General features: G+C 53.2%; 5 protein-coding genes across 5 annotated transcripts; 2 read left to right on the forward strand and 3 right to left on the reverse strand.

Annotated features, from left to right (window-relative positions):
• Positions 1 to 168: 168 nt before the first annotated feature.
• On the reverse strand, positions 169 to 1,470 carry PG985_005085 (ribonuclease M; the record flags this gene model as incomplete). Its single annotated transcript, XM_066824854.1, has 2 exons — positions 169 to 1,177; positions 1,244 to 1,470. The coding sequence occupies 2 exons, from the start codon at positions 1,468 to 1,470 to the stop codon at positions 169 to 171; spliced, it is 1,236 nt and encodes a 411-aa protein (XP_066688014.1).
• A 786-nt stretch (positions 1,471 to 2,256) lies between these two features.
• On the reverse strand, positions 2,257 to 3,510 carry PG985_005086 (uncharacterized protein; the record flags this gene model as incomplete). The annotated part of the gene is made up of 3 exons (XM_066824855.1): positions 2,257 to 2,741; positions 2,798 to 3,014; positions 3,073 to 3,510. The coding sequence occupies 3 exons, from the start codon at positions 3,508 to 3,510 to the stop codon at positions 2,257 to 2,259; spliced, it is 1,140 nt and encodes a 379-aa protein (XP_066688015.1).
• A 958-nt stretch (positions 3,511 to 4,468) lies between these two features.
• On the forward strand, positions 4,469 to 5,616 carry PG985_005087 (uncharacterized protein; the record flags this gene model as incomplete). Its single annotated transcript, XM_066824856.1, has 3 exons — positions 4,469 to 4,483; positions 4,536 to 5,059; positions 5,304 to 5,616. The coding sequence occupies 3 exons, from the start codon at positions 4,469 to 4,471 to the stop codon at positions 5,614 to 5,616; spliced, it is 852 nt and encodes a 283-aa protein (XP_066688016.1).
• Positions 5,617 to 7,280: 1,664 nt separating this feature from the next.
• PG985_005088 (uncharacterized protein) lies at positions 7,281 to 7,959 on the reverse strand (the record flags this gene model as incomplete). Its single annotated transcript, XM_066824857.1, has 2 exons — positions 7,281 to 7,801; positions 7,857 to 7,959. The coding sequence occupies 2 exons, from the start codon at positions 7,957 to 7,959 to the stop codon at positions 7,281 to 7,283; spliced, it is 624 nt and encodes a 207-aa protein (XP_066688017.1).
• An 857-nt stretch (positions 7,960 to 8,816) lies between these two features.
• PG985_005089 (DNA repair protein Rad26) lies at positions 8,817 to 11,281 on the forward strand (the record flags this gene model as incomplete). The annotated part of the gene is given in 4 exon segments (XM_066824858.1): positions 8,817 to 9,902; positions 9,976 to 10,197; positions 10,248 to 10,992; positions 11,010 to 11,281. 4 exon segments carry the CDS (start codon positions 8,817 to 8,819, stop codon positions 11,279 to 11,281), a joined length of 2,325 nt encoding a protein of 774 aa, XP_066688018.1.
• Positions 11,282 to 12,559: the final 1,278 nt, after the last annotated feature.

The raw sequence follows: 12,559 nt of genomic DNA on the forward strand, positions 1-12,559 counted from the left end.
GAGAGATATCATATATCCGGAAGTTTGGGGATAGAAAGGTCTTGTTCAGTTTTCTACATTATTTGGACACTGTCAGGTCGAGAAGATGTTTTATCGTTTTTCAAATCAGTCTATGTATCTACATCCCTTCGTCTAAACCGTCACATCATGCATCATGTCTGTCCCATATCAAACAGCAGCCCAGCTAGCCTGGAACGACACAGCCTTCTGCGCCGCGTACACGACGCCCTGGTCGTTACCCTCGGGGGTCTCGTCCGCGTAGAACGTGTCCTTGCCGTCGAACGTCAAGTGGCCGCCGCTATAGCCGAAGGCGCTGGCCTCGGACACGCCGGAGCCGCAGGTCAGGGCCGAGTCCTCCTTGATGGCGCACTTGCCCTTGCTGGAGCTGAGCGTGAAGGTGGCGCCGTCGCTGCCGGGGGTGGCGGTGAAGGTGGCGGGCGTGGCGCCGTTCTGGCGGTACCAGGCACCGCTGCTGATCAGGAAGCCGCCGCTGCTCACCTCGATGCGGCCCTTGCCCGAGGGGGAGGCACCGCCCGTGGGACCCGGGCCGGCGGTGGCGGTGGTGCTGGTGGGCGCGCTGCCGGTCGAGGTGGTCATGGTGGTGGGGGCGGGCGAGCCGCCGCCGCCTCCCGAGCCGTTGCCCTTGGGCAGGTACTTGATGCCGGTCTTGGGGCAGGTGGAGCCGGAGCCGACGGGGTCGGCGGGGGTGAACTTGCCGTCCTGGAGGGAGCCCTGGACGTTGTACTGGTACCAGAGCTCGTTGAGCTCCTTGTTCTTGCAGTTGACGACGACGGGCTTGCCGTGCTTGGCGCTCAGGGCGGCCTGGATGGCCTCGAGCGTGTAGGTGGCGCTGGTGGAGGGCACGATGCCGGCCGCGGACAGCCACTCGTGGCTGGGCAGGTCCTGGAACAGGCCGACGGCGCGCGTGAAGTAGTCGCCGACTTCCTGGGTGGGCTGGTAGTCGGCGTAGCAGGTCGGCTCCAGCGTGCTGATGCAGGTGCCGTGCTTGCCGAACTCGTGCTCCCAGAAGGTCTCGTCGTCGCCCTTGTAGTCCTTCCAGAACTCCTGCATGTACTTCAGGGTGTCTGGGGCCGAGCCCTGCAGGATCTGGGTGATGTTCTTGTACGCCCTGTTCTTGTCGCAGTTGCTCTCAAAGCTGCCGTCGCAGTTGTCCGGCCTTTGGTGGTTCGTTAGTCGCCTATTCTTTTATTTGAAGACGCGTGCGTTCGACGAAATGACTTACCAGAGTCCATGCATGGTCCATGAATCCTCGGGACCCGTCACGGGGTGCGTGTCCCAGAACTGCGTCATGAGGATCTGGCCTCCAGGGGCGTTGAAGCAGCATGTGTCAGCGACGGCGGTAGAGTTCTGGCAACTTAGTGGCGAATCGGCCGGGCAAGACTTGGAGCCAGCAGCCATGACGGCGCCGACGGCCAGGGAGGCCTCCACGAGAAGATAGCGGGAGAACATGGTAACGATGGACTGTAGATCAAAAGAGGGACTGTAGGACGGATTGCCTGTGAATGATTTCCATCCAGGATGACCATGGCGTGCGGGTGAGAGTAAGCTTAAGTACTGGGACTCCAGACAAGGCGCCGAGCGCGGGTGGGGCCGTTTTGGGGATCTGCACAGCAGCAAGCGAGTGCGAGGGTGTGATTACTACGATAGCGCTACCCTCGGTATTAGCCTCATTTTACCGTGTTTCGGTCCCGCGGCCAATCAGGGTGGGCAGCAGGACTCAGCGCCATGTTGCATTGAAGCCGGGCCTGATGCGGCATTGGCAGTTGACTGGATGAGACGAACCCCACGTGTGTATGAAGTTGATAAAAACTGGGCCGCGGATCAGGAGTCAAGCGCGGTTCCTAGCGGTTCCTGCCTGCTTAGTGGCCGCCCGCCGAAAATGACCTGCCCCTTTGGGCCTTTCTTTTAACTCTAAAAACTCGCCCCCCTGATAAGTTCCCTCCAATCCACACGTGATGACGGACTATCGCATGATAGGTAGAGACTTTGCGACGACGGTCACCGACAAGTTTTGTTTCTTTCGAGAGACATTGCAGTCACGACGGGATCCCACACGGAATTTGCATACACTACAGTCTAGTTTCTCCGATTCGTCAATTAAACTTCTACATGTTCTCTGCAATCAAAATCTCGAGATCATTCTCGTGCCAACCCTAGCAAGTGGAAAAAATTCCATCAATCAACTGAAGAAGTCCTGAGGAAGTCCTGAGGAACAGTCTTCGATGGTGCCTGCTCTTAGGCCAACACCAGGCCTTTCTGGAACAACTCTCCAGCCGCCTCCTCGTCAGTCTTGGCCAGGCCGAGATTCTGGTAGATGGTCGAGGGCTTTCCATTGGCCCCGTCCGGTTTGTTCAGCTCGGGAGACAATACGCGGATTATGGGGAAGACGCAGATGTTGACGGCGTTGCCGCTCTCCTCTTTTGCCTGCTCCTCAATGTCCATGAATGCCTTGTTGACCTGCTGCCCAGAACCGACGAATTGGGCCACATACTCTGTATGTTTAGGTGCCAGAAGGAAGGCTTTCTTGAGTCTGAATGCGGCTTCGTAGGCTGGTCTGAGGCGCTCGGCTGCCACCTCGGGCGGCATGAGGCTGGGGCGCGGCTGTCTGGCATTTTTCTTGGCCTGGAAAGCGATGGAGCCCAGGACTTTGACAGCTTCGCGAGCGATATCTCTGGCCGTATCCTCAACAACATCTCGGAGCCATTCTCTGCTCGTGCCATCTGTAAGCGCGTTAGCTGTCATATCACTTATTCGGGCAGCAGTAGTCTATACAAACCTCGTTGCGCCTTGGCTTCAAATTGCAGTCTGATGCATTCGTTACTCAGGCCCCAGGGGTGCGCCGGAAACGCGTTGGTCAAGATGTCGTGAAAGATATGGGCCGTTTTGAGCGAGCGCAGGTACTCCTTTGGATACTCTTGACCAATCTCCCATGCTGCGAACAGTGATTTGCCGAAGGCTCTCTCCATCCATGGACGGAGCTTTCCAGAGGTGGCCTGGGAAGGTCTCTGGTTAGCGTTGGATACGAAGGTGTATTGACATATTCAGACAAACCTGTGTTTGCGCTAGAGCTTGCTGAGCCACGTTGGAGAGACTCTGGGGGTTTGGCGCAACGGCTTGGTTGGCTCCCTGGGCTACAGGGACGCTCGAGTTGGCATCCTGCCTAATCCTGGCTTTGGCGTCCCTGACCTTCTTAGCCAGCTCTGCGTCATAGTGCATAGAGTCGGACTTGAAGACCTCCAGAGCCTTGGTGCCTTGTTTGCGCAAGAGCTCCAGGTGAGGTGGCTGTGGTGAATGGCAATGAAACTTCTTGAAGTTCGTCAGACGGGTTTCAATCGCTTCTGCGCTTCGCCGCTTGGTAGACTTGAACTGGGACTTTAAGTGCCCTGACACCGTGGCCTTGAAATCTTGTCCTGTCTCGACACAATAATCGAGCCAAGCAAGCATTTCCACGATCTCCTCCAGGGTCCATTCATCAACCTGTGCTGCCATGTTGAATCGCTGTTTAGTATGGACAATGGGATAGATTGCGAGGTGGGAGTACAGATGGTGACTCGGCGATAGTTATGCGCGTACACTGGTACAGCCAGGGGCTGGACTTGGTGTGTACTGGTGCTGGACTGGATATGATTTACGCCATTTCGGAGAGTGTTAAGGTAATTCTCCTTCTATATAGTACTCCATCTAATGTCAAAAGGGGTGAGCAGCGTCTCAGACATGGCAATATCAGCTCGAGGTTATGACTCACTCACTCAGGGAGAAATAAAATAATGGCTATAACAAACTTGCTTTATATAGCAAGTCTGGTGTATAAGTAAATAGAAACTTGTTTGGTCGTAATGAAGTAACAACATTCATTATGAGTAGACCTAGCAATATTACACCAAGACAGATGTTAGTGTAGAATGTGTCTGGCTCTCATGATTATAGCATAATACAAACAACTACAGGCTGTGTGGGTGCTTTGCCCAATATCGTATGTTCTTTGATTCCCATTGCTTTCAGATAGGGAGCCAAAGAGACCAAACATTCGTCATCTTTACCACAATTATGATTTTCACAGGACTCTATCAATATTTTAGGCAAATGTGTACCTCTTCACTTTGGTGCGAGACTACCTTTCATTGCGGCGCGAAGACCCTATGAATACCATCTGAACAATATACTCGGTGAATAGTCGTACATTAGATGAACCTATACTCGAATAATAGTCTCAGAAAGTGAAGGCCAGCACATCGCATATTGCGATTAGGCTGGGAAGGGCCGGCGTCAACAAAGCAACCCGTTATCTGCCAAGTGCCGTCCCATTACTCTCACTAGAGCTCTTGGGTTACCTATATAACTACACGCGCAAGCAGGCTGGCTAATCGTAACGTACAACGACTGATTATGCCATGCATGCCAGTATAACCTGTTTCGTTGTGTCTCACACCAACATCCTCTGCCCGCTATGCCCACACAAGTGGTTTGTATAGCAACTCCCCATCTACCTCATCCTCAGTCTTAGCTAAGCTGAGGTTTTGGTATTTGATTTGAGGACTCCCCATACCATCCTTACGGATCACGGGATCTTCATCCGGGAAGGGGGCGGAGCGTATCTGGGGGAAGAGACAGATTATGACGCGCTCGCCCATCTGGCCGTCCTCAAACGGCTCGATATCCATCTCCCTGTCATCGCGCTCCCGGCCAGGAGCAACAAACTGGGCCGTGTATTGCTTCGAAGTCAAGAGCATGTCGACTTTCAAGCGGAGTGCGGAGCGGTAGGCTGGTTCGAGGCACGAGATGACCACTGCGGTTGGTACCTTAACGGCGTGCCTGCGGCCGACAATTCTGGACTTCATATGGATCTGACCAAGCATCTCGGCGACCTCGGCAGCCGCGCTTTTGGCTTTGGTCTTGACAACTTTTTTGAACCAAGGAGTTCCAGTCGCGTGTCTCAAGACTGCTCGTTCTCTGGCAAGCGCTCCCTTGGAACCACCTATAGAGTTGTCAGCGCTTCGCCAGCCTTCGGGCTCTCGTTATCCAACAAACCTCGTCGAAAGTCAACCGCGAACAACATCTTGACATAAGGTGCCTTAATATCCAAACAGTCCGATGGGAATTCGGACGCTAGGGCGACATGGAAGATGTGGGCGGTGACAAATGAGCGCAGGAACGCTTCTCGGGTCTCCTCGACCTTGCTGAGCTCAAATGCACGCCACAGGGAGCCGAAGGCTGTCTTAGCCAAAAGCTGAAACGTGTCGTCATCGGCGTTCATCTCGTCGTGGAGACTGAGGATCTCGCAGGCTCTCTCGATGGCGAGTCGAAGTGAAGCAAATCCTCCCTGGACGCGGCGATCGGGCAAATCTTCATCCTCGCCTTGGCCGCCGTGCTCGCCGTGGCCCTCGTCCTCGCCGTGGCCCTCGCCGTGGCCCTCCTCGCCGTGGCCTTCGCCGTGGCCCTCCTCGCCGTGGCCTTCGCCGTGGCCCTCCTCGCCGTGACCTTCCTCGCCGTGGCCCTCGCCGTGGTCCTCGCCGTGGTCCTCGCCGTCGCGTTGTCCGCCGCCTGCATTCTGAGCAACGGAGGCTGCTGGCGGGATCGCTGCGAGACTGGCCTTGATCTCCCTGACTTTGTTGGCCAAGTCAGAGTTCCCACTCAAGTGTGGGAAGATCGCGGTGCCTCTGTTCAACAAGACATCCATGTGAGGCTTAAGATTTGGCACATCACTGGAGTTGATCTTGTAGTGATACATGTAAGTCATGATTGCCCCCTCACTTCGTCTGGTGTCTGTCATATCAACAAGCCGCTTCACTGCAGTTGTCTTGAAGTTAAGACCATTGTCCTTGCAATGGTCAACCCAAGCAAGCATGTGAGCAAGCTCGTTATCGGTCCATTCGGGCATGTTGAATTATTGTTGACTGACAAGATGCCTATGGTTCGGCGAAGAAGGGAGAGGAAGGCTTCTGGTTCGTCGAAGAAGGGAGATGAGTGGTGTTTGGGTCGACAAAAAGAGATCCGGAAAAGAGCTGACTGAAAAAAGGCAGGTCTGGCTGTTGTTCAGTTGGGTGGAGTGGAGGGAGGAGATTCATGAAGCCAGGTGCTTTTATTCCAGGTGCATTGCTTAGGCGCCAGTGGGGTAAAAGGAATGAACGGTAGGTCACATGGAGCATGTCGGCGATGGTCTACCAGGGACGACGACATGGCCGGTGGGGTGGCGAGTCGGCGATATATGTTTGTGTACACTGGTATAGCTCGGAGCTGGGTTGGGTGTATACTTGTGCAGACCGGCACAGCTCTCTCATCTTACCCCTTTATATCGAATGACACCTTGGGGGGTTATTTCGCTCACGTTCATCCTCTATTATGTTGAACTTAGTGTAGCAAGGGTAAAGGGGGCAGTCTCTTAGACTGGGCCCGACATGGACTTGATGATAGAACTTGTTTTCTCAGGACGAAGCAACTCCTTATTTCACATCGAGTGTGTAAGCAAATTCAAACTCGCTTAATTCCAAAGGAGGGCCAGGAGTTGCCCTGCAGCTCACATATCAGCTCTTGGCTAAAAAAATAGCACTGCCACGATGGCGACCCCAAAAGTGTGATGATTCACTGTAAGTAAAAGCGGTATTTGGGCCTGAGAGATATATCTTATTCCAAAATAGTTACAGAGTTTGTGATTGCTTTGCCCAATATACCTGTCACTTGGACCTTGATTCCTTCTATATCTTTAACCTGGGTAGCAAGAACCAATTTGTGATTATAACAGTAACTCTCTTTGAAGACTGATAGTAGGAGTGACCTGAGCACCTCCTATTTTCAGTTCCGTGCGTAGTCTCCAAGAAGATAAGACAAAGAATCGGCTTGCAAGATCAATGTTCCCATAAAAAGAATTATTCCTTCTCCAGAGGCCTTAATAAGAGATAACGTAGAAATACGTAATTCTGGCTTGTTTTTCTATCCACAACCTTCACTTTCTCAATTTCTAGTACCATGATGAAGAGGTAACTAGCTAAAGTCTTGGTAACTGCATTATGGGTGTTTCATGATCATATGTCGGCTATAGCAGCAGCTTTAATCACGAAGGTACAATGGGTACACATGATATTGCCCCTGAAGATCTGGGATGCACCAACAAGCTATTTTTTGAACGCTCCCTCCCCCAAATCACCCATCCACAGAGACATAAGCAATATACTATCCAAAGGAATAACACTCTATTCCACGATGTTACCTGACAGGTACATTCCTGGTTTGAATAAGGCGCGGTCCACAAGCAGTCCGAGCTCTCACCATGTCCGTATCGTAGTCCCAGATCTTGAAAGAAGGCTAACAGCAGCCGGCGGTGGTTGGTCATGCCCGCTACCATAATCAACACTGAAGGGCGAGACCGGAGGCATCGCCTTGTGGCGCGAATGCGGACTTCTAACATTATCGCCTCCTCTTGTGTTGAAGGGTTGTAGGGGAATCGCGTCCGAATAGGGGGGCGAGTGAGTATCGCTGTACGGAAACCTATTCTCGTGCCCGCTCGGGGCAGAACGGAGATTGTCGTACGGGGCGTTGCCGAATCCTGCATCATACGCCAGGCTAAAACGCCGGTGGCGACGCCGGCGCCACCAGACAATGACCAGTAGGGCTAGGATTGGGACGGCGATGCATCCGATGATGCTTCCGACCACGACACTGGGTGATGGCCCATCGCTTGCTGAAGATTGGGGAGCTGGCGATGGGCGGCTAGTAGAGGCGGATGACGTCGAACTCGGTGTTGTAACAGATGTCGGGGGTGCTGTCGGGGTAGGAGATGAAGTAGCTGGTAGTTGTCAGCACGTTGTTATGCGGTTTAATCCAAAGGGGATGAATATTACCAGATGGCTCTGTTTGGTTCGCAGGCGGTTCGTCGACCATACGCGGCAGACCTCTGTACCGATCAACTATATCTGACCGAGTTCCATCGTGTATTTCGTCCATGCTGAATGGGATATCTAGCACTCGATGGATCTGGTGCGTTGATCTCAATAGGCCTCTATGGTCTCTTCCGAGCGGCGAGACTGTTTGAAGCGACATGACATAAAATCAGACTCCCAGGGGCATGTACAGCGAGACTCGACCGAGGAGAAAATAACAAACTGGGTTGAGCAGGTTTGAGGTAATGGATGACTGTCCTGCTTATAAGTCTCGGGCCTGCGCCTTGGGAAACAGCAGCAACGTGTGACACGCACGCCCACAAGCATGGCCAAGCGTGGAACCTATGGCAGAAGACCATCATCTTATTCGGTATGCGGAAGTATCGTTCACGATGCACAGGTTTGGCTTGTAAGACGCAACAGGTAACGCAGGCGTTACGCAGAAATCATGAAGGGTTGGTGGCAGATACACTCTATTAGTGCTCAGCGCTGTTATGGGTGGGGCGGCCAGTCGCTGCTACGTTCAGATGGTTGCATTCCTGCACAACATGGACATGAAATGGTGGGTTTGAATAAATAGAGTGTGTGCACATACATATTAACAATCCCGAAAATACACGATCACGGAACATTGTGACCTTCCCACGAAATCATGATGCGTGCAAGATGCGACGTTTGGAAGGGAATGCATTCCTGCTCGTTGGTTGGTGGTCGCGTAGTTTAATTGATTGTCGGTGGGGGTGGTGTTTTTGGTGGGACAAGCGTGTCTGCCCAGCGCGCGCTACGTACAATTTCGTCTCTAAGCCGTTGTATCATGCAAACAAACATTCCTGAAACGAAAACCCGAGTGCGCAGCCGGGCCCAAGATAATCGCCGTGCCGATGGGCTGGTATATAGGAGCTACTGGCTCACCGAGTCAACATGGACGACTTTTCCGACGATGGCTTCGATGAGCTCAACCTGGACGAGCTCGAGAACAACGCAATCCAATTCACGCAGGCCAAGAGGCTTGAGCCCACCCAAGACCAGCAAGCCGAGTATGACTTCGACGACGACGACGACCTCGATGCCGAAGTCGTGGTCATTGACGACGCGCCGCGCCACCAGCCCGTAGTGCCCGTCAACAAGTCGTTTGTTGGGTCAACGGCATCCAGAGTCGTACCGCAGCAGACAATCCAGCAGGATGCATGGGGTGGACCTGTGCCTGTCCCCGCGAGCCACCTTCGCAACCAATCCTACTCGAGGCCGAACCAGTCCGCCGCCAACCTGGGCTCTCGGTCCTCGCAGGCTCCAGTCTACTCGCAATTGCGCGCACCCAACGCCCTCCCGCGACCAGCCCCCACGATCCCCTCGCGGTACCAAGCCAGCCAAGCACCTCACCAGGCAGGCCCGACGCCCCAGGAGCAGGCACTGCAAGCCCAGATCAGGGACCTGCAGCTGAAGCTCCAGAGCAAGGACGGCGAGATTGGTATTGTGCGCACTCGTCTCGAGAGGAGCCGGCAGGATCACGACCGGGAACTACAGACTCTCAAGAAACAGACAGCGGAGCAGATTGCCAAGCAAGAGCGAGCCGTAGAAGCTGCCAAGGCCGCCGAGAAGAATGCCACTACGGAGCTCGAGTTCACAAAGAGGGACCTGAGAGAGGAGGTTGTCCGCGCAAAGCAGAAAGACAAAAATGGCGGAACGCCCAAGAAGAACAATGCTGCTAAGTCCTGGGGCATCGCGGACGGTTTCGACGATGTTGAAATGGCAGGCAGCCCAAGCAAGGGCACCAGGGGCAAGAACCCAGGCGCTGTCGCCAGCGTGGTAGCAGAGCCCCCGGCCAGGCTGACCAGAACTCCTACAAAGCCGAAAAGGAAACGACCACCTCCTGCCGATAGCCCGGTTATGGCCCTGGAGACGACGGAGGATGTTGTCATGGTTGATCATGGTGATGATGCTTTGGCCGGCTCTGTTGCTAACATCAGCGAGCCCGCCCCAACGCCCACAAATAGTCACTCATTCGATGTAAGTCAAATGTGCAAAGTGGTTGTTGTATTATTCTCGATTTCGTTAGAATTGTGCTGACCAGCATACATAGCTACTCAAGGTTGTCCTCAACCATTGCTCCGCTTATGCTCGACCCCTGACATTGGACGTCCTCGCTGGCTACAGCCTACCGTCCAATCCGTCAGAGAGCTTAGCATCTATAATTTTACAGAGAATCACTGCTATGGGCGATCCCAATGATCCACTGCGTCTCCCTATTGAACTGTGTCAGCTACTCATCGATCTGTGGTCGCGATGCTTTCACGAGAATATTGTAAGTATGCCGCATACATCCTGTTCCGGCTCACAGCTTACCTCTTCTAGTGCGACCCGATTGTCGAGCTCGTGTCTCTGCTTTCTTTTACGGTTCAGCTCAGCCCGGCGGGTGTTGCGCCTCATATCGCCGAGTCGCTCATTACCATAACTGTGGAGTGCACCTCGGAGGTTGCGATACCACGGGTTCACCACAACGGGCCTGGTGACCCGACCGAAGAAAACTTCCTTAAGTACAGGGCAACTATTCCAACCACTGAAATCCTTTCGCTGTTGTATGCCACTGCGTTGGGATGTGAGACCTCCGCCTCGGTAGGAGAAGATGCCGTTTCTGAGCCAATTGTTGATTTCTGGGCCTACATGCTCGTTGAGTATGTGCTCACCTTGTTGAGCCCCAAACAGGCGATGAATGATGCACTGATCATGATGAGATTGGTGAGCACTTCTGCTTTTGAGAACAGCATCGGGCCTATATTCCATCGCCAACGCACTCCCGAAGAGATCGCCAGCGCAATCATTGATCGCGTATCCTTCTTTCTCATGAACATACAGGCAGCAGGTCTCGATGACCACAAGCTATGGACTATACGGCACACTGCTTTGCAGACCCTGGCTTCCATTGCAACTTCGCCATTCGGCATGCGTGAGCTGGCAAAACACAAACTGGCCATCCCACGCCTTGTCATCTTCTTGAGCTGGTCTATCGACGAGCTGTACGACGGGGAGAAGACATATAACGCTTACAGGCTGCCTCCCCCTCGCCACCTCCGGATGAGGAGGATGATGTACTTGCAAAGTTGATCCGGGCACCAGAACATACTGGTGAAGTCCAGACGCTGATCGCACAAACCATGCTTTTGCTGCACACAATTGTCACGGACAAGCGCAACAAGGACTTCCTCGACGTGCCGGCCAAAGTTGCCGGCTTTGCAGGGGGCTCGCAGAAATACCTTCTCAGCCTTGCTCGGCTCAACTTCGCCGAGGAAGGGGTCAGTGAGGAAACGGCCGATCTGGCGCGGGAGCTGCTCGAGATGACCGTGACGGAAGAGCAGGGTGCCGAGCTCGGGGAGTTCTTTGGCGGATGATTTCCCCATCTTCAAAGGCGAGATGTCAAGGCGTTGGCTCTTGGCAACCTTGCCGTAGTCATCTATTCATAGATGGCAGTTTGTACTTTACCATGTGTTGATGATACCACGGAGTTATGACGGACGGAACGGAAGGACATTGCACTTGCATCTGAATGTGGCTGAGGTTGAGGAGCATCAGGTGGTGGTTGCAAATCAGGTAAAAAGGTCATGATGAGCACAAGACATACGGGGTCGAGGTATCATATGGATGTGGTGTCAGCTTGCTTGTACGTGTACATTTTTCAGCTGCCAACATTCGAACTCAGTGTTTCGGGAGCCGCGGAATCAGACGAATCTTTATGTGCAATTTCTTGCAAAATAACAATGCGGATCGCGGCGATAATGTATATAGGAATCGATTAGAAAAAAAGAAAGATATCAAAGTTTATAATATTGACCATCTTGTTGAATTGTTACGCACTCCTAGATTAGAAAGGAGGCACTGGATGAATGTCCATTGTCCAGTACAGCCAGCGAGTCCCAGGCGGATTAGTGCATTAGGCACCCAGCATAGACCGGCATGAGCGGGAACATGTGAAATCCGCACTAAAACAAGTCGGCCAGTCGGGGTTGATGACGCACCCGGCCTCAGGCTGACTAACCCTTTACTGCAAGCATTTTTCTGGTGCCAAGATCGCCTAAGCTATGTAGAGCAGGCATTGGCGTCTACGTCAGGGCCATCCAGCCTAGAGACTGGATCTCTCAGCAGTGACAGGACAAGACACGCAGAAAAAGCAGGATGATGTAGTAGTCTGCCTCTAGAACACACACACGAAAAAAAAACCAAGAGCTCCGTCATCCTAGCTTTTCCCTCCCTTCTCTCTCTGTCTATTGACATTTGCACCATTGTCTTGGAGTCCCTCCTCACCTACCAACACACCTACCAGCATTGTCCCGTCGCATAGCATTTGGGAACGTGGCAACCAAGATTATCGATTACACCCATCAGATTAAGCAACCTTACTTTACTGGGTACTACATAACCATACATCCTACCGTGCCGCCCAGGACGGACAAAGCCAAAGAGCCAGACCCACCTGATACCCCAAATTTCGCCTGCTCGAAACGGGACCACGGCTTGGGGCCAGCATTGCATTGCGCATCTTTGCCAACAAATTCCCATTCCCGATTCCGACGGTCAATCCGCCCTCTGCTTGTCTCGCTATTCTTGCCTGAGACTCCCAGAAGTGAAAGCAGTCAGTCGCCGACACATCCCTAACAAGCACTGCGCTTGAC

This window comes from Apiospora marii (genome assembly GCF_038362585.1).
Source record: "Apiospora marii strain CBS 49790 chromosome Unknown utg000003l_segment0_segment0, whole genome shotgun sequence".
NCBI lineage: Eukaryota > Fungi > Ascomycota > Sordariomycetes > Amphisphaeriales > Apiosporaceae > Apiospora > Apiospora marii.